The 20,210-nt window shown below is 42.3% G+C and overlaps 1 protein-coding gene across 1 annotated transcript in view; it reads left to right on the top strand.

The window, feature by feature from the left end:
- The window catches only part of lamc1 (laminin, gamma 1), a 61,592-nt gene extending 43,718 nt beyond the window's left edge, over window positions 1-17,874 (top strand). Inside the window, exons 6-28 of the mRNA XM_083782272.1 lie at window positions 106-223; window positions 452-550; window positions 4,806-4,942; window positions 5,840-5,962; window positions 6,705-6,894; window positions 7,501-7,613; window positions 8,046-8,270; window positions 9,008-9,196; window positions 9,941-10,186; window positions 10,485-10,638; window positions 10,727-10,869; window positions 11,105-11,283; window positions 12,028-12,184; window positions 13,017-13,222; window positions 13,794-13,873; window positions 14,106-14,243; window positions 14,672-14,816; window positions 14,959-15,108; window positions 15,245-15,359; window positions 15,822-16,021; window positions 16,335-16,493; window positions 16,604-16,703; window positions 17,032-17,874. Of these exons, the coding sequence (XP_083638398.1) occupies window positions 106-223; window positions 452-550; window positions 4,806-4,942; window positions 5,840-5,962; window positions 6,705-6,894; window positions 7,501-7,613; window positions 8,046-8,270; window positions 9,008-9,196; window positions 9,941-10,186; window positions 10,485-10,638; window positions 10,727-10,869; window positions 11,105-11,283; window positions 12,028-12,184; window positions 13,017-13,222; window positions 13,794-13,873; window positions 14,106-14,243; window positions 14,672-14,816; window positions 14,959-15,108; window positions 15,245-15,359; window positions 15,822-16,021; window positions 16,335-16,493; window positions 16,604-16,703; window positions 17,032-17,288 (3,623 nt within the window). The 3' untranslated portion in view covers window positions 17,289-17,874. The remainder of the gene's footprint in view (window positions 1-105; window positions 224-451; window positions 551-4,805; window positions 4,943-5,839; window positions 5,963-6,704; window positions 6,895-7,500; window positions 7,614-8,045; window positions 8,271-9,007; window positions 9,197-9,940; window positions 10,187-10,484; window positions 10,639-10,726; window positions 10,870-11,104; window positions 11,284-12,027; window positions 12,185-13,016; window positions 13,223-13,793; window positions 13,874-14,105; window positions 14,244-14,671; window positions 14,817-14,958; window positions 15,109-15,244; window positions 15,360-15,821; window positions 16,022-16,334; window positions 16,494-16,603; window positions 16,704-17,031) is intronic.
- Window positions 17,875-20,210: the final 2,336 nt, after the last annotated feature.

The following is a 20,210-nucleotide window of genomic DNA, read 5'->3' as shown; positions in this document are numbered from 1 at the left end:
GCACCATGTTTACCACCCAGTTTAGTATGCATGCAACGGTAAACGACAATAAAAGATGTATCTACTATGTATCTGTGGTGGTAACCTCTCCTCTCTTCCTCTCAGGGTCTCAGAGTACACAGTGTGACAGCACTGGGAGGTGTAGCTGCAAACCAGGAGTGACAGGAGATAAATGTGACCGCTGTCAGCCAGGATTTCACACTCTGACTGAGGCTGGCTGCAGGTAATTGTTTTTGATCAATCTCTAACTGAGAGAGTGTTCAGATGGATCATTTGTACACTCTCAATGTTAACACAAGAATTTACTGTATGGTTTGCACCTAATCTCACTCTTTGATCTCTCTCCCTCTCTCTCTCTCTGTGTCTCTTCCTCTCTCTCTCTGTCTGTGTCTCTCCCTCTCTCTCTCTGTGTCTCTCCCTCTCTCTGTCTGTGTCTCTCCTCTCTCTACAGGGCATGTTCATGCAATCCATCAGGCAGTACTCAGGAGTGTGACGTTCAGACTGGAAGATGTCAATGTAAAGAAAACGTAGAAGGTTTCAGCTGTGACGGGTACATGCACGCACCTACGCACGCACGCACGCATGCACGCACACACACACACACACACACACACACACACACACACACACACACACACACACACACACACACGTACCTACTCCTGGCTGTAAGCAGAACAGAACTCAGAACTGTCAGCCGAACCCAGTGGTGTGTAGAATGCGTATTGCAAATAAATGGTAGCCTGTAGCGTTGGAACTTCATGTCGCTGGCTTCCATTGACAAGGAATGGTAGCCTGTAGCTATGTATGTTCATGTCGCTGGCTTCCATTGAAAATTAATGGTAGCCTGGAGCTTTTTAACTGCCACTGTGAACACAGCATTTCACTCGACACAACCAATGCACCAGCAGAACCCTGAACTTCTCCATGACACAGATTAGTGGAATGCACACAAATCCAAGCTGTTCCAACAGCCGCATGATAGGAAAGAATAAAAAGATAACATCAGAAGGCAGGATATACTGTATATGCACTCTGTAGGAGTTTTATTTCTTATCCAAAATGGACTTAATAACATGTTTCAACCTCAAATGTTGTTTGTTAACTTGTTATGTCCTCCATAAAGAGCCGTCTGAATAGCAGCTGAACCTAATTATAACCACCTATTAGTTGAGTTGTAACGGGTTCCTTTTACAGTGCCCATGTTGTACTGTTGTATTTTACTTGTCTATACATGGCAAGCACATGGTGTTCAGTTTACACACATTTTACACTCCAAGGATCATGATGGAAATAAGCTCTCAAGCGTTTTGTGTTTTCTCCTTTTGTAAGATATGTACAAATAAAATATATGGTCATTTTTATAAATAAAATGGATCGCACATCAACCAGAAGACCTGACATAGACGTAGATATTTACCATGTTCTATGTCATCACATGTAACATAGAGCCACACTAAAACGACGTGTGACCTCTGTCCTGTCTTCTTTTAGTTTCCCCAACCGATTTATTTAACAGTATAGTCTCTTCATAATCTTGTCCACTCTGCTCTCATTGGCTTCAACGAATTCCATCAAACAGTAGGCTCCAGTTTGACTCCCTGTGTGACAAATCTCATCAAAGTGAATGGATATCCGCTGAACAACAAGAAGTGTTGACAATGCTGACAATATTCATAATATTACAACAGGAACTCCCCATCTGCTGGATGGACCTGTTAAATTAATTGCTGTTTAGTGTTAATTGTGTAGCTCACAGCAGTGGAGCCAGCCTCATATTTCACTGTCGGTAAACACACACACACACACACACACACACACACACACACACACACACACACACACACACACACACACACACACACTAGAATTCCCCTGTCTATCTCCCTCTGTCTATTTGTGTCCGTCTTGATCAGCTGTCTTTCTCTTCCTGTCAGTGACGCTCACCACCTCTATTTTCTTCTCTCCTCTTTCCTCCTCTTCTATTTTCTCTCTACCCCCCACACACACACACGTGCACACACGCTCACTCTCTCATTCATTGCTATTAGTGTAAATTGTGTAACTCAGAGCAGTGACGACAGTTATACGTTATACTTCACTGTCAGTATAGACTCAGTACACAGACACACTCAAAATGTCCTCACTTTCCCAAACGTTGACATTCATCTTTAAATTCAGACAGATGTCTTTGAAAATGTATTCTTTCACAGTGAACGTTTTGAACTTAAATCTTTGCTTCTGGGGGTTCCCTGGAACAACATATTTTCAGATATGGGTCAGGGGCCTAATGCATTACAATACAATTTTGGGAGTACTTGACATGAAAAGTTTGAGCACCCCAAACATATAGAAAAGGTTTTCAGAAAACTGAAGACATTTGTAGAATCTGGTCTCAGGTCTTAATGGGTTGGCTAATGTGGCCAGGAAAGGGAAGTCTGGGATTCTCAGTTGTAACTGTTAACTTGAGCACGCACAGGCACTCTACAGGGACCTCAACACACACACACACACACACACACACACACACACACACACACACACACACACACTCAACAGGGGCCTGGATCACATGCAATTGCATGTCTCTGTCTGTCAGTACCAGCTGTTATTATGTCTATAGCATCTGATTCTGTCAGCACACTTTAATTAACCCTGGAACCATGCATGTGCGCGCATGCACAGACAGACAGACAGACAGACAGAGAAACCTCATGGGACATCAGACACGCCATCATGGGCATGGAGTCAGAATCAACCTAAGATGAAGCATGAACAACTTCAATACTTTCATTAAAGAATATATAGAATATACACCTGACAGTGACGACATTGTTACTGTTCAGGAAATTGAAAAGAGAACCTGTGTTCCAATGGATCTACCGGTAATGTAGTTATTTAGTCACAGGCTCTTGTACTATTCATTCGTCTTTATTTTTATTATTTATGACAGAAAGATATTTGACCACATTCGACCTGGGGCCTATTTCACGAAACTTGGATTAACTAATCCAGGATTTAGGCCAAAGCCAGGCTTTTTAAATCCTGATCTTTACAGCCTGGTTTATTCCGTTCCACTAAAGCCAAGCGAGGCTCAGAATTGGTGGATTTGGCGAGCCGGGATCAGCAAGCCTGGCTTAATAGACAGTCTGGCTTTTTGTCTCTAGACCCCTTATGTGGATCACAGATTTACTGATCCTTCTTCTTCATGCGGTATTATGGCAGTTTGCATCCTTAATAGTTGCATTACAGCCCCCTTCTGTATATCTCATTATCTTTACTAATCTATTCAAGACTTACTGATACAAGGACTTAAGCTTCTAAAATAAATACTGCTGCTGTAATTAAAGAGAGAACATACTCTCAATAGTGGATAGACTGAATGATTAACTACCCCAAAAATATAGTTTACATTTTACCACTACTATTAACTTAAAACAGAATTCTTAATATTGTAAGCATAATGATATTGTCGCATTGTGATATTTGGCCATAACTCCCTCCTCTGAGGGAGCTACCTTTGGGGAAGGGGGTTGTTGTCCAGACAGGTCCGGGTCATGGGTTCATGTAGCATGCCAAAGTTTGTGCTATTGCCATTGAGAATGCATTGGGCGTTTAAGTTAAATAACTCAGAAACTACAAAACATTTCAAAGTAAAAAGTTCCAGCATGTGTCTCCACAGTAAGCTGAATTTTACAAAGTGTGAATGGAGTTTCTAGGTGAAAGTGATTTTTTTAAGTGCCTCTATCTGCCTATAAATGTCTCAAATTTGAAAGCACTATATTTCTAAAACGATGAAACATTTCAAAGATTCCTTTTCAGGCACACATGTCCACCGTAGGATGAACCTAAATAGGTTTGAATGGGGTTTCTAGGTGTAAGTATGTAGGACTAGTAGTGGGTGAAACGTTACAATGGTAATATGTTGTAAAACAATGAGTAATGGTAATATTTAGTGGTTTTCACTTTTACAAAAAAAAATTATAATAATATAATATAATATAATAATTCTTCTTAACCGTGCACTTGCACGACAGCAAACCTATTCATGGGGAACATTCACCAAAAGCAGCTGATCTACAAGCTCACAAGCTGTCATGATGTTGTGCAGCCTATATATTTTGGTTATTTGATTTTATATAGTGCTTAAATTAGTCCTTTAATGCAGACCGATACAAATAAGGCAACATAAACCCATAATAATTGAATAAATCTGGAAAACATCATTGGTTTGTGATCAGTTTGACTGCTTAATGAACAGTAAAGACATCAGGATTAGGTTAAACCAGGCTGTTAGCCTGGTCCGGAGCAGGCTAAGTCCAAAGCATTAGTTTCCATGGTAACTTATGTAGCATCACTTTCATGAAACCGAATCAAGCCTCAACATATCCAGGTTAACTGGTTAAATTAATCTGGCAAGATCAACCAGCTTTCATGAAACCGGTTAAGCACTGATCCAGGATATATTAAGCCAGGATATGTGTTAAAGCCCGGCTTAATCTCTAATCCAAGTTTCGTGAAATAGGCCCCTGGTGTCACTAATTTGGTCATGACATAGCCCAGGCATTTTAAGATTTTTCCTCGAAGATTTATAAAACATATTTGTATTAATTCATGCTTATTCCTTTTTTTTGTCTTAAATACCCAACACTCATATTACACTGTTTTCTGCCTTAAACACTTAAAGCCCTATGATGTGAATAGCAAAGTTATTCCATTTGTATTCGTCGTGTGTTGTTTCCATGTGTGTATTTTGTTGTGCGTTTGTCGTTTCCAGGTGTTCATCATGTTGTGTTGTTTTCCAGGTGTAAGCTGGGTTTCTTCAACCTGGACCCCCTGAACCCTCAGGGGTGTACTCCATGTTTCTGTTTCCAACACTCGTCGGTGTGTGACAGCGCAGAGGGATACAGCATACACACCATCACCACACACTTTAATGCAGGTAACGTTAACGTTAACCTTTTATAACACCTGTACACTTTCTTTTGGGTAATTTATAGACATCCCCCGTCAGTGTGCTCTCTAGTGGCCATGGAGAGCACGACCCACAATGGCGTTCTGCCAGTAAACCCACAGCTTCACACGCCTTCACATTCATCCTGTGATCTTTTGTGGCCAGATGTAATTTCCTGGGGTCTAGTAGGACCAAAGTAAATAATAATAAAGACATTGCCATAACATTTTGTAAAGAAAATACATATTTTGCATAATAACATCATTTGTTTACCGTCTCTAATAACAACCTAAAACATGAACATTGGTTGAAAAAAAAAAAAAAAAGTTGACAGACACACCAAAAAAGTGTCCACAGATGTGTGGTTTTTGTGTGCGACTGTTCTCGTCCAATTCCTGTCCAAAATATACAGTATATATGCTTTTGTTCCCTCACAAAACTCATCTTAACGTGTGCCAGTGAGAACAGCTACATTCATTAGCATCAACATCAAACACTCAACGTTAACGTCGGTGCGCTTACCGCCGGCGGCGCGTCCTGTGGGTTTGGTGCGTTACTGGGGATATACATTACATTCCCCATACATTAACCCGTAATTGACTAGTTTCATCCAGTGATACAGTTTAAACTGTCTGTCTGTCTGACCCTTACAGAGGTATATTAACACTGAACATAACTGTGTGTGTGTACTAATCATTGTGTATATTCCTGCACTATACCTGCATCGAGTGATCTTGGTACATAGAAGTTGATCTATTGAAGATTCTGACAAAGTACATAATTTTTGTTTTGATTGTATTGCTGTATTGTTGTATTGTTCTTTCTGCTTTGGCAATGTAAACGTATGTTTTCTCATGCCAATAAAGCCCTTTGAATTGTGTGCAGATGATGAACAGTGGAGTGGTCAGCAGCGCGATGGTTCCAGTGTTCCGGTCCAGTATTCTCCCAGTGGTCAGGAGATCTCCCTCATCTCTGACGACTACTTCCCTATGTACTTCATAGCTCCAGGTACACACACACACACACTCACTCCCACACAGAGCAACACACACACCATACCATTTAAGGTTATGGTGTGTGGTCAGCAGTTTTGGCCGGACGGTTCAACTGATTATTCGACAGCCTTCACACCAGGCACTGCACACCCTCGGGTCCTGTGTGATATGCACGTTATTTTTATAGTCGGATCAGTCAGATGGTTCTGCAGACGAGTGTAGGGTTGGGATCCGGAACTGGATCCGACATTGAGGAATCGGTTCCGTCACATTTGGAACCGTTTCCAGAACGCCTGGTGGTTCTCAAACGTTGTAATTTGGACCATCATAACTCTGAGTTACAGACCTGTAAGAATCCATTTGCAATCGTTAAAATTCTAAAGGATCCCAACCCAGATTAGATCTGTCTCAATTATTGCATAATCGTCATAATCGTTTAAACAAGCAGAAATTGCAGATCTACAAGCTTGTAGATGACCTATTTGTGCTAGTTTAAAAAAAAGTATTAAAGTATTAAATCATTTCTTTGTATACAAGTATAAATTACTTGTCATATCTGCCCTGTGCACATTTTGATTAAGAAGCCTTAAAGGCAATCTGAAATTTCATATCAAAGTGCCAATGTTCAATGCCAAAAACACAATAAAATTATTAATCATAATTATTTGTGACAATTAATCGGTAATCGTGATTTTCTCTGACATGTGAATAACATGAAAACACCTGAACCCTCTCATCTCTTCTCGTGGATACAGAGAAGTTCCTCGGCGACCAGTTGCTGAGCTACGGTCAGAACCTGACGCTGAGCTTCCGTGTGGACCGTCGAGACACGCGCCTGTCGGCCGAGGACCTGATCCTGGAGGGAGCCAATCACAGAGTGGCAGTGCCTCTCATCGCACAGGGCAACGCCTACCCCAGCGAGAACATGCAGACATACGTCTTCAGGTGGGTTCAGTGAGAACATGCAGACATACGTCTTCAGGTGGGCAGTGAGAACATGCAGACATACGTCTTCAGGTGGGTTCAGTGAGAACATGCAGACATACGTCTTCAGGTGGGTAGTGAGAACATGCAGACATACGTCTTCAGGTGGGTTCAGTGAGAACATGCAGACATACGTCTTCAGGTGGGTTCAGTGAGAACATGCAGACATACGTCTTCAGGTGGGTTCAGTGAGAACATGCAGACATACGTCTTCAGGTGGGCAGTGAGAACATGCAGACATACGTCTTCAGGTGGGTTCAGTGAGAACATGCAGACATACGTCTTCAGGTGGGTAGTGAGAACATGCAGACATGTCTTCAGGTGGGAAGTGAGAACATGCAGACATACGTCTTCAGGTGGGTTAGTGAGAACATGCAGACATATGTCTTCAGGTGGGAAGTGAGAACATGCAGACATACGTCTTCAGGTGGGCAGTGAACATGCAGACTGTCTTCAGGTGGGAAGTGAGAACATGCAGACATGCGTCTTCAGGTGGGTTCAGTGAGAACATGCAGACATATGTCTTAACTGTGTTAAGTTTTTGTGGTTTGTGTGCGCCCCCTGCAGGCTTCATGACAGTACTGACTACCCCTGGAGACCAACCATCAGTCACTCTGACTTCCAGAAGCTGCTCCACAACCTGACCTCCATCAAGATCAGAGGAACTTACAGCGAGAAAAGTAAAGTATCCCCTCAAAATAATACCAACAATTATACCAAGTAGAAGATCTCAGACACCATGGTGTCAGTTTGTCTATAAAGAGTGTTGTGGTTCTTTTGGGCCCAATAGAACTTAATGAAACCATGCCCAGTTAGGGGTTTTGTCCAAATAGTGTTTTTTGTTTTAGCTGTGTGGTAAAGACGTGCTGGCGTGCTCCCCTTCAAGCGCCAACCATTTTTGGCAAAACAACTCACTAATTTATCATGTGACTTTGGATTATTACCACAAGAGAAGGCCATGTTTCACCGTTATTTAAGCAAAGTTATTTGTTCTAATAATGATAATGACACAATGTTTGAGATAGGTTTGAACATTCCAAGCGGTTAATGGTGGTTTGGGGGTTGTAGATGTAGAAACTAAAATGGAATGTTTCATTTTTTTTGTCACCCAGGTGCCGGTTACCTGGACGACGTGACCCTGATCTCTGCGCGCCGGGGCGCGGGCGGGACCCCAGCCCGCTGGGTGGAGCAGTGTACCTGCCCCCAGGGATACGTTGGACAGCACTGTGAGCAATGCACCCTGGGATACCGGCGAGCCACACCCGCGCTGGGACCCTTCAGCTCCTGTGAGCCCTGCAACTGCAACGAACACAGCGACTCGTGTGACCCCAAGTCTGGTACGTAGACGACCCAATGTTTTCACAAACTTAGATGACCTACTTCCACTTTGAGTTGAGTACATTTTTACTCCATATAGATTAATATGTAATGGGCTATCTAACAATATTGATAGACTGGTAAACCGTCCCGATCACATGAATTCACATTATCATGTATCTCAGCTAGACCTTTTTGCAGACGACGCATGATAATGTGCATTCACATAACGGGGATGGTTTAGCAGGCTAGCAGATTGATTAAAAACACTAAGAAATTATAGCAACCTCAAATACAAATGTATGGCAATAACGGACATGGGGATATTGCAGATTGTTTATCAAATGCAACTTTCTCGTCATCTTAGTTGAGTAAAAAGGCGTATGGTTATATTTGATTATCAAAGTGCCAGATATAAACATTATTGATCAGCTCAGGCTATCTATATATTTTTATAGTATGCATAGATGTTAGTTGTTGTGAAATACTGAAGTTTGGCGTTCTGGTGGTGTGTTCTGTCAGACTGTAGTACTTGGTGCAGTCAGTCAGTGGTTGACACTAAGGTCTCAGTGTCTCAGAAGTAAAGGTCACATTGTACTTGCCCAAAGGTCATGCCCACTTGCCCGAAAGGTAAATGTCCATTATAAATATGATGGGTAAAAATTGAAAAACTGTGGTTACAAGTGGCCTTGAAGTGGTCTTACAAAACAAAATAAATCATGTTTATTAATTGTAATGCATATGTTTGTTCTAAAAGGGGCGTGTCAGTGTAAGCACCACACCGCTGGGCTGAGCTGTGAGAGGTGTAAGGATGGTTACTATGGCGACGCCACCCAGGGGACAGCCAATGACTGCAAGCCGTGTCCCTGTCCTGCCGGAGCTACGTGTGCCGTGGTCCCCAAGACCAAAGAGGTGGTGTGTACCAACTGTCCCGCTGGAACTACAGGTATATACACACACACACACACACACACACACGTCAGTCCTGTATTTTGCTGGAATGTCCTTTATTCCTTTCCCCCTTCTTGTTTGTCCCTCTTTTGATTTTGATTTCTAGTTTTTAACCTTTTAAACCTTTTTAAATAGTTTTAATAGTTTTCTAATAAATATGTCTGAACTTCTTTCTGTAAAGCGACTTTGGGTACCCAGAAAAGCGCTATATAAATCGTATATATTATTTTTATTTTAGTCCTTTATTTTAGCAAGCTATGTGCATTTAAGAAAAAGAAAAAAAGAGTTAACCGGGCATTTCAAAACGGACCCCAATAAAGTACACAATTAGGTCTGCAGGTTTTTATTTAACCACAGGGGGTGAGTGGTGTTTCGACAAGCCATATTCCTCCGTGCTAAACTGTTTGAGTAGTCTATTTTGAAGTGCCCAGTTAACTTTTTGTTCTTCTATAATATTGCACCGGAGCCCTGGCTTCTACTCACAATAACTTGGTTGAAGCGTGATGGACTTCCATTTGCAAGTGAAAGTTTTATTATCTTTTGTAAATCACTGTAGTGTTTTAACCACATAAAACTCTATATGGTTGGTCGGAGTCTCTCAGGGCTTTATACTAGTATATTTTCATTAAATATCTTCGCTGGAAATAGCCAATCTATAAGCTCATAATGTGTGTGTGTCTCTCTCTCTCTCTCTCTCTCTCTCTCTCTCTCTCTCTCTCTCTCCCCCCCCCCCCATCAGGAAAGCGCTGTGAGTTGTGTGACGATGGGTTCTTTGGTGACCCGCTGGGTCAGAACGGTCCGGTGAGGACGTGCAGGGCGTGCCAGTGCAGTGACAACATCGACCCCAACGCCGTGGGCAACTGTCACCGGGAGACGGGCGAGTGTCTCAAATGTGTTTACAACACCGCCGGCTTCTTCTGCGACCGCTGCCAGGAGGGTTTCTATGGCAACGCCCTGGCCGCCAGCCCTGCTGACAAGTGCAAAGGTAAGAAGACATCAAATTCTATACTGTATATAATTAATCATACAATTATGAACTAAAAAAAAAGACAAATCATTGGGATTAGTATACATTAGGATAGTTAATAGTTAATGTTATATATGATATTGAGAAAACAATTGATCCTGAATGAATCTGTGTCTCCTACTCAGGCCCACGTTCGGACAGATAAATAATAAATATACATAGTTTTTCAGTTCTCAGAAAGACTGAGTTTTGGTGAATTATTGAAGATTTTAATGTTTTAATAATCCTCTCACACCTCTACTCCTCCTGTCTCCAGCATGTTCATGTTCGGTGATGGGTACAGTGGATGGTCAGACCAGCTGTGCTCAGGTCACAGGACAGTGTGAGTGTTTCCCTCACGTCACCAACAGAGACTGCAGCGCCTGTGAGCCAGGATACTACAACCTGCAGAGTGGCAACGGATGTGAACGGTCAGTGGAACACACACGCAGACAATGAACCAATTTTTTTTATATCTATGACTACCTCAGTTTAAACTGTATACTTCTTGTTTTCCAGGTGCAACTGCAACCCGATTGGCTCCACCAACGGACAGTGTGACATCAGCACGGGTCAGTGTGAGTGTCAGCCAGGGGTCACAGGTCAACAGTGTGAGCGATGTGAGGTCAACTTCTTTGGATTTGGATCATCAGGCTGCAAACGTGAGTGTGACTGTTTCTATGGCAACGTTTTTTTTGGCAATGTTTACTATTTTTCCTTGTTTCATTTGGCAACGGATGTTTACTTTTACCATGTTTGTTTACTTTGCTTACTCTGATCTCACAAAGTCACTTTCTTACCAAAGCCTTTTAGACTGATTCACTTCTGAAGACACTGACGAAAACTGAATTAAAAACTAAGCTATGACTAAATAATTTGCCTCCTGTGTGAGTGCAGCGTGTGACTGTGATGGAGAGGGCTCTGCCAGCGCTCAGTGTCAGGAGGACGGCCGCTGTGAGTGTCGTCCAGGCTTCGTTGGCTCCAGGTGTGACATGTGTGAGGAGAACTACTTCTACAACCGATCCACGCCCGGATGTCAACAATGTCCTTCCTGTTACACTCTGGTCCGAGACAAGGTAAACACTACTGTTAATATTGTGTGTGTGTGTGTGTGTGTGTGTGTGTGTGTGTGTGTGTGTGTGTGTGTGTGTGTGTGTGTGTGTGTGTGTGTGTGTGTGTGTGTGTGTGTGGTAAGATAAGATAAATGACAGTCGAATAGATATACCTGTACATATTACATTAGGGGTAGAATGGCCACCTGGGAACCGGCAGATTCCCAAATGGCCATTCTAACTCAGTCCCCTGAGTTGGTGCCAAAGTTTCCTTGAGCAAGACGCTTTACCCCTAATTGCTCCCAATGAGCAGCTTGGTGCCTACTGCCTTGCATGGTTTCCTCTGCCATCGGTTTCTGAATGTGTGTGAATGGTTGCATGTAATGCACAATCTCTGTAAAGCGCCTTGGATAAAGGCGCTATATACTGTAAATGCACCATTTACATGCATTTATTTACATTGCAAATATAAAAAACAAACATGTACCCCTGGATGTGCTACTGAAGAAAAGAGGGACAATAGAGAGGTTTATTAGCAGAGGGACAGAGACAACTTAGATATAGAGGGATTGATGGAAAATGTAATAAGATGAGGTACTTTCATTCGATCCCTGGCGCAACATGCTGCCAGGGATCCAAAGAAATGGAGAGCTCTCATTGAAGCCTTATGTCCCATAGGGGACGAAGAGGAGTAACGTAAAACATCTACAAATAAAAGCCCAGCTGTATTGGATGTGACACATTGACATATGTGTTTGTGTATTTCAGGTGAACCAGCAGAGGCAGAAACTCCATGACCTGCAGACTCTCATAGACAACCTGGGCTCCAGTACAGAGACCGTCACTGACAAGGCATTTGAAGACCGTCTGAAAGAGGCCGAGAGATCCATCATGGACCTTCTGGAGGAGGCCCAGACCAGCAAAGGTATTTATACTGCTATTCATTCATACTCGTAGTATTTAGTATTGGTCTGTAATGTGTCTGAAGTAAATACAACATTTGTGACACAACAGTTGTGAGTTGCGGCATGGTATGGCCTCGACAAGGCATACCATGTGGTATTTACCTGTAGATTCTACCTTAGACGGACTAACACTTTAACTTAACTTGACACTGTTTTTGACCTGTAGAAGTGACATTATGCAGACCTACCTATGTGGACTACCGACACCTTGCTACTCATTGCACGTTGTGTACATTCCTGCTTTTTCCCATGCTATTTTGTTTTCTTGACCTATTTCTTCCTAACCTCGCCTCACCAGGCTTTCCACCTCGGAGGAAAGCCTGGTCTCTGTTCCAGAAGTGCCGTGTGAACCGGTCTGGAACGGATGATATCGTTACGTCATGTTGTAGTATTGTTTTGTAGTCATCAGGCAGGAACAATCAAACGGAACTTATTTTTCCCTCAAACCAGAAGAATAACAATAAAGACTATCGTAGTATTTTATTGAGAAAAATCGGTTGGAGGGAAAAGGAAGTTCCCGGAAGATTGATGACTACAAAACAATACTACAACATGACGTAGCGATATCATCCGCTCAGACAGGTTCATAAACCCGAAATGGAATGGTGCCCAGGCTAATTTCTTCCTATATTCTTCTCCTTGCTCCCCCCCTTTCTGCCCCCCACCCCCTTCTGAAAACAAAACAAAATGGAACTTGGAAAACATTTCACAAATAATTTCACCAACCTTTAACATCTGCAAGGCTGCAGTGTGTGTGACAATAAAGCTGATTGTGTTGTGTTTGTGTGGTAGATGTGGACAAGGGCTTGTTGGAGCGTCTGAACACCATCAACGGCACCCTGAGCACCCAGTGGAACCGCCTGCAGAACATCAGGAACACGGTGAACGAGACGGGCTCGCAGGCCGACAAGGCCCGCAGCCGCGTCCGAGACGCAGAGAGCCTGATCGACCGCGCCAGGGAGGAGCTGGACAAGGCCAAGGACGCCATCAGCAAAGTGGTGAGACGCGTGGCCGCTTATACCCGTTAAAGAGCCGAGGCCGATTCTACAAAATAATGCCGGCTAAATCGGTAGTCCTCTACACTTTCACGATTCGCTGCTATTATTTTGAATAGGCAACGCTAAAACCTCAATCAAATGAATCGATTTAATCAATGATAGAAATATATTTATAGATTTTAGATTAAAGAAATCTTGTAAATCTGCTAATTTGTGACCCCTCCCAGTATTTTCACCCACAAGTCGGCTCTAATGAAACCACACAATAGTTGGTTTTCGTTTTTAGCCACATTAACACAGTTGGAATGTTAAAGAATGTTTTTATTCCATGTGATGCTATTGTATGACATTTTATAAAATGGGGCTTAAGTGGTTAATCAGACTAATTGATTTAGTCAACTCAATTACAATTATTATTAGAATTAAAAAGTAATCGCTAAGAACACAATCGATAGTTTCAGCCCTACTTTTAAAGTACCGGTATTAATACTGTTGGCGTGTTGTAAATGTCTCTTTATTAAATAATGTTGATACTTGACTGAGTTTTAATTGGTTAACTTTGTGTGTTCAGGACATTAAAACTCCCAGCAGTTCAGGAGATCCCAACAACATGACCATGTTAGCTGAGGAGGCTCGCAACCTGGCCGACAAGTAAGACTGCAGCATAATGCACTGTCAATAAAGTTATCTGAAGCAAACTGCACAAAGGATTGGACACTTTATTGTAGTTCAAACATTGTTTTGTAATGTCATACGGCCACATAGATCTTATGGAATGTAGCTTTATAAAGCCCCACATCATATAAACACCGTTCTTCTCTTCTGACTACTATGCTGTGCCATTACTTCCTGAATCATGACGTCACATTCTCCCCCCTGCCAGGCACAAGATGGATGCCGACCAGATCGAGAAGATTGCTAAAGACGCCAACGACACGTCCACCAAGGCCTTCAACCTTCTGATGAGCACCCTGGACGGAGAGACCAAGACCAGCCAAGAGATAGATGACCTCAACAAGAAGTATGTCCCCTCCATTTCCTTCTAAACTAAACATTTGGTGATGGTTTTCTGTCTAAAGCTTAACAGAGTGCTTGCTTAAATCTGAAGGTCCATGCCGACTACTCCAATGTACATGAAAGTACAACAAGTACAGATGTTATTGTTGGGTAGACTATTTTTCCGTTGTAACAATGCATGATCAAACAAAAATATTTGGTCAAACCATGTGACTCTCATTGGAAAGCCATTAAACACAGACAAGACACAGAACATGTTTTTGATATGTGTATTGGGCCTGAGAGTTACACCCAAGAAAAAGTGGGTGCAATCAGGAAAACTACTTGTGCTGCTATTGCTATTCACTTTTAGCCTGGCTAATGCACTCTTCTAATGAGCTTCCAACCCCAGATGTATCCAGTACCTAACCTAGTAGTATCTTCTGTCTTCAGGTATAACGAGGCTAAAGATCTCGCTAAGAACCTGGAGAAACAGGCCAATAAAGTCCATGCCGAGGCAGAGGAAGCCGGAGACAGAGCCCTCAAAATGTTAGGAAACCTCACCAGCCTGCCGCCGTTTGATACCAAGACACTGGAGGTAAGAAGTGTGTGTTTGTAAGCCCAAGATTTCTCTGGCGTTCAAACCCCTTTTCAATGAATTTAGACGTAGAACTCCCTGGACGATATTATCATTATTACTTCACCAGAGTTGACGTTCTGTGAATGATGTTGTGTTTCAGGATGAAGCAGGTAAGATCAAGAAGGAGGCCTCGGATTTAGACAAGCTGATCGACAAGACGGAGAAGGAGTACAACGACCTCCGAGACGACCTGAAGAGCAAAGAGCAGGAGGTCAGGAAGCTGCTGGAGAAAGGCAGGACAGAGCAACAGGTACGACACATCTGTCAACTCATATTGTATTCTATAATGCATATTGTGTTTTTCTTCTCTGCACCTTAAAGGAACATTTAATTGTCTTGTTTTAAGTTTTGGTATTTTTTGTTATTGTGTGCGTGTGTGTGTGTAGACTGCAGATCAGTTGTTAGCCAGGGCAGATGCTGCCAAGGCGCAGGCTGAAGACGCAGCAAAGAGAGGACAATCCACCTTCCAAGAAGCACAGGACATTCTGAATAACCTGAGAGGTACTGTCTATCTGTCTGCCTTATTGTATCTGATCACATTTACACAAATAGATCTATCATCCAGCTTTGATTATGCATGTTTAACGTAATTATTGTGTATAATTGTGTACCTCAAAATATATATATACCTTTATAAACAAAACCTTCACCTATAGAAGTATTTTTTTTGTTTTGTTTTTCATCATTATCTAAATGTGTCAATTTTCCAATTGAGGCGTAGACACATGAAACATTGTTTTTCAACATTTATCGTCCTCAAATCTACAGTAATTTACAGTATTCTACACCTTCAGATTATATAATGTAGTTTGATCCCACAGATCACATTAAATCTTAAACTGATTATATTTGACACCTGGTCTCATTAAGAGACTGGCTGGTTGTACTGGCATTATAAACGTAATCCTATTATGTTCGTTGTCATTGCTGTCATTGCATGACCTTAATTTCTTCCTGTGGCAGATTTTGACAAGCGTGTGAACGACAACAAGACGGCAGCCGAAGACGCCATGAAGAAGATCCCTTCCATCAACGCCACCATCGTGGCGGCCAATGAGAAGACCCGGCAGGCTGAGGCAGCGCTGGGCAACGCAGCGGCCGACGCACGAGAGGCCAAGAAAAAGGCTGAGGAGGCAGAGAAGATCGCTAGTGACGTACAGAAGGTAAATAATAATAATAATAAACAACTGACATCATCTGGAATTGATTAACATCACTAATTTGGAATAATCCAAACTGGATTAAAATGACAATGGAGAATCGCTATACAATTGATATATTCAAAGATTTGGAAGTGAAGGCTTGAAATACAAGTTATGCATTCATTCTCTTATAAAAAGAGATTTTACTGAATTTCTCTCATGTACTGTAACACGCACACACGCACACACAAGAATTGACTTATTCCAGAGAACAAAGTCACGTGTGGTTGTCTTCAGTAATGTCACGTGTGATGTCTCCATGGTGTGTCTCCAGGGTTCAGCAAAGACCAAGGAGGATGCAGAGAAGGCGTTTAACGACACTAATAAACTGGACAAGGAGGTGAACGGCATGATGGATCAGCTCACTGATGCTGAAGAGGAACTGGCCAAGAAGAAAGCCCAGGCTGACCAGGACATGATGATGGCTGGAATGGTACGACCCGGGACACAGGGGTGGGGGGGGTGATGGCACGGAATCAGACCCATCGGATCCATTGAAACAGCATGACAATATTTAACATTGATTTTTTTCTCCTCATGCAGGCATCGGACAACGCCAAAGAGGCAGAGGACAACGCACGCAAGGCCAAGTTCGCAGTGAAGAATGTCCTGGGCACTATCACCGCCCTGCTGGAGCAACTGGGTAAGACGGCTCACCCTGATCTATTGTCCTAATGCCCACTCAACTAAAACCTAAGACTAAAACTAGTCCAGCAATTATTTAATTAAATGAAACAAATAAAAGCTAAATTGAGCAATGCAAAAAAACTTAAATGAAATAGACTTGTATATAAAATTATCATTGTTAATTTAAACTGTCTTTGCTCATTATGGGACATGTGTATTATAAACAAAATGAAACTACGACCAAACTGAGTAACTACCGTAAGTGTATATTTCAAGACTCTGAAACCTGTCCCCTCACCTCCTCTCCTGTCCCCTCATTAACCCCTTGCTCTCCGCGTCTCCAGGTAACATCGACAAGGTCGACCTTTCCAAGCTCAACCAGATCGACGAGTCGCTGCAGAGCGCCAAGAGCAAGATGGCCGACAGTGAGCTGGACAGGAAGCTCGGCGAGCTGAGTGAGGTGGCGCGCAACCAGGACTCGCTGATCAGCGACTACGACCGGCAGATCCGGGACATTCGCGCCGACATCGACAACCTCAACGACATCAAGAACACGCTACCGGAAGGCTGCTTTAACACGCCCTCCCTGGAGAGAGCTTAGAGACCACCTCTATTCCACCTCCACAACCCCTCCAAAACATTTCTAACACTCCTTTACTTCCTCTGACATCATCACGAGAGCCTGACCGATAAATATCGCTCTGGCCGATCGGTCGTTATTTGACTTTGTTTTCCTTCTTTTTTTTCTCTTTTTTTTGCGACATCGGCATCTTTGGTGACATCGTTTTTTCAGCAATTATGCAGCTGATGTGTCCCGATTTTGAACCACTTACAGCATGGTGCCCAGTTTTTTTTCGTTACAGGTTAAAAGTTTTTGAAGGTAACGATCTATAAGCTCACAACGCATCGCGCAGCAATGCTTTGTGAGCTAATAGATTAGCTATTTCTTTTAAACTTTTGAATAGGGCTTAAAATGGTTTGACAAAATATGGGTCAAAACATTGGTAAACGGTGGTCTAGACTGGAGGACTCTCTGAAATCGGGATAATCATCGGACCCTAAAAATCTGACATCGGTCGGGCTCTTACTCACTCTAGAACCACATTTTTACCAAAACTGTTTTAAAACCTTTTTTTCATCGTCTCTTTCGTTCAGCAGAGAGAAGTCAAGTTTCCATGTTTTTCTTTTTTTTTAAACAACGAAGAGAAGCAGCTGTGTTTTTGCTTAATTTATACGCTGCGACTCGCCTAAAACATCAGATCTCCAAGCCCACTGCAACGTGTCGCGGGTATAAATTAGGCTTTTATTGGTGTGTGTGTTGTTGAACATGAGGCAGACAGTGGTACAAGGACAGCGCTGTGGGATTGTGGGACAACTGGGTCCGCATGTTTCGGTCACGAAAATCATGAGCAGAGAGTTGTGACTGCGACCTCCAGACACACACACACACACACACACACGTTCATGCCGTGAGTTTGAACTCATTTTTCTCTCCTCCCATCATGCCTAAGGACACTCGGTCAGGCTCGGATTGGCGCCGTTAACTATTTCCTGTTGACTTCCTGGTTCTACTTCCTGGTTCTCCTGGCATCCTCGGGAGAGGTTTTAATCATTTTCTCCACAGTGAAGGAATCCTCGTTTTATTTCTGTCTTTTGCTTCGTCGCATCGCCCCAACGCCTCACCCCTCCTCCTCCACTAGGAGGAGGCATTCCCACCGTTGACAGTATTTCAGCAGCTGCAGGTTCTGTTGTCCTGCTCTTCTCACACGGCTGTTTGTTCGATTCCCACCCGGCCGAGTCCACGACCCGTGAATCACTCAGCACGGTCATGTTGATCCACGTCGACTCCTAACACTACAAACGTTTATTTTATTGTTTTATCGTGTCCTGAAGCTGCTGCTTTCTGCCAATCAACCAATAACTTCCATCATTTTATTTTTTGTTTTTTCTCTTTCAAACGGCTAAAATCAAACACTATGCAAGTGTGTACATTTTTGCGTAGCGAAAACCTTTATTCTGATACACTGGTGCTAATAATTATTACAAATGTTATATTTTTGTGTGAATGTTTTTTATTATGACAGAGTGAGGAATTAGTTATTTGTGTAAATATATTCTTAAATGAATCAGGACTGGCTGAGCTTTTTTGTTTTGTTTTTTGTTTTTAAAATAAAAGTTTAAAAAAATATCTTCAAACACCCAAACAGCCGCATGGCGTCTATTACAAACAAACATGAACTGAAACCTCCACATAATATATATATAGTATATATATTATATATATAAATGTTTATGATAAAAGTCTGTGGTATATAATATGCTTGCGTGTATACATAGCTCTCCGTGGGGGTCAACTTCAATGACAAATATTTTGTTTTTTGTTTGTTGCTTTTTTTGTTACGTTATTTTTGTAACAAACCATTGACCCAATCAGGAATTGTCTTCACTGTGCGGAAGGAAGCAAGGGGCGGAGCCGTAACATGCCCCTCCCACCCTGCTGTGTGCCTAACATTTCATCTTTTAGCTGATTTATTATGCTTGGACTCCAAGGTCATTAACTTGGTCACAAGTTGCTAGTTAACCATTATTTTTAATTAGTGTTTTGTGCCTTAATTAATAATCTAATGGTTGGTTATAATCACATCACTCCGCCTCCCCGAAGAGGCTTCTTCACGTTTTATCGCACATGTCTCGTTACGCCTTTTTTATGTTGTCACGACATTTCAGTACACCAGCGGGGGTAAAGAATGATCTACCATCAGACCAGCAAGGGTTTATTTTTATACGGTCCTCAACAGCAGGAAGAACCACTTCTTAAACCACATGATCCCTAACGTCACTATTTTGGGCACAAGAAAAAAAGAAGAAATTTCTTATTTTGTGTCTTTTTTTTTTCTTTTTTTTTTTACCAATGTTTCAAACAATTTCTATAACTTTCCAATAGGGCAAAAATAGCTAATCTAGGAGCTTGCGCTGTGAGTGCGAGCTTGTAGATCTGCCATTTCCACTATTCATTTGTACGTGCTTAAAATGTCACGTGATTGCTGGGATGCATCTCACTCCACTCTGTGGTCGAATGAATTGAGTAAAAAAACAACAACATAAAGACATCTTTTACATCATCTGTGTCCAGCAGGTGAAAGTGTCAGTCTAGCAGCAACTCCCTCTTCCCCACTACACCTGTCCAGGTATGTCTCCTTTATACCTGTAAACCAAGGATATGTAAGAAGGAAAGGACTGTTCTACATCGTGGCATGCTCCATTGATGAACCTGGGAGGCAAACTGAAGCCTGACGGTCAATGGAATGCATTGACATCATTGAAAGCTGGGCGAAAACACTGTTTCTGAATGATTGTGACCTTTGGCAGATAATCAGTTTCCTGGTGTCTTGTTTTTCTCTGTGCATACTGGCCTATAGTGTTATTGAGGTAGTCCGAAACTTAACAGTGCTCTTTAGATGCCTCAATAAGATAATATTTTGGAAACATTGAATAACGAGAGATCAAAAAACCTGACCAAGGA

Source organism: Protomyctophum parallelum, assembly GCF_964188405.1.
Source record: "Protomyctophum parallelum genome assembly, chromosome: 14".
In the NCBI taxonomy this organism is placed as follows: domain Eukaryota; kingdom Metazoa; phylum Chordata; class Actinopteri; order Myctophiformes; family Myctophidae; genus Protomyctophum; species Protomyctophum parallelum.
Note: the sequence above shows the minus strand (reverse complement) of the source record. Positions and strands in the feature narration are given on the sequence as shown.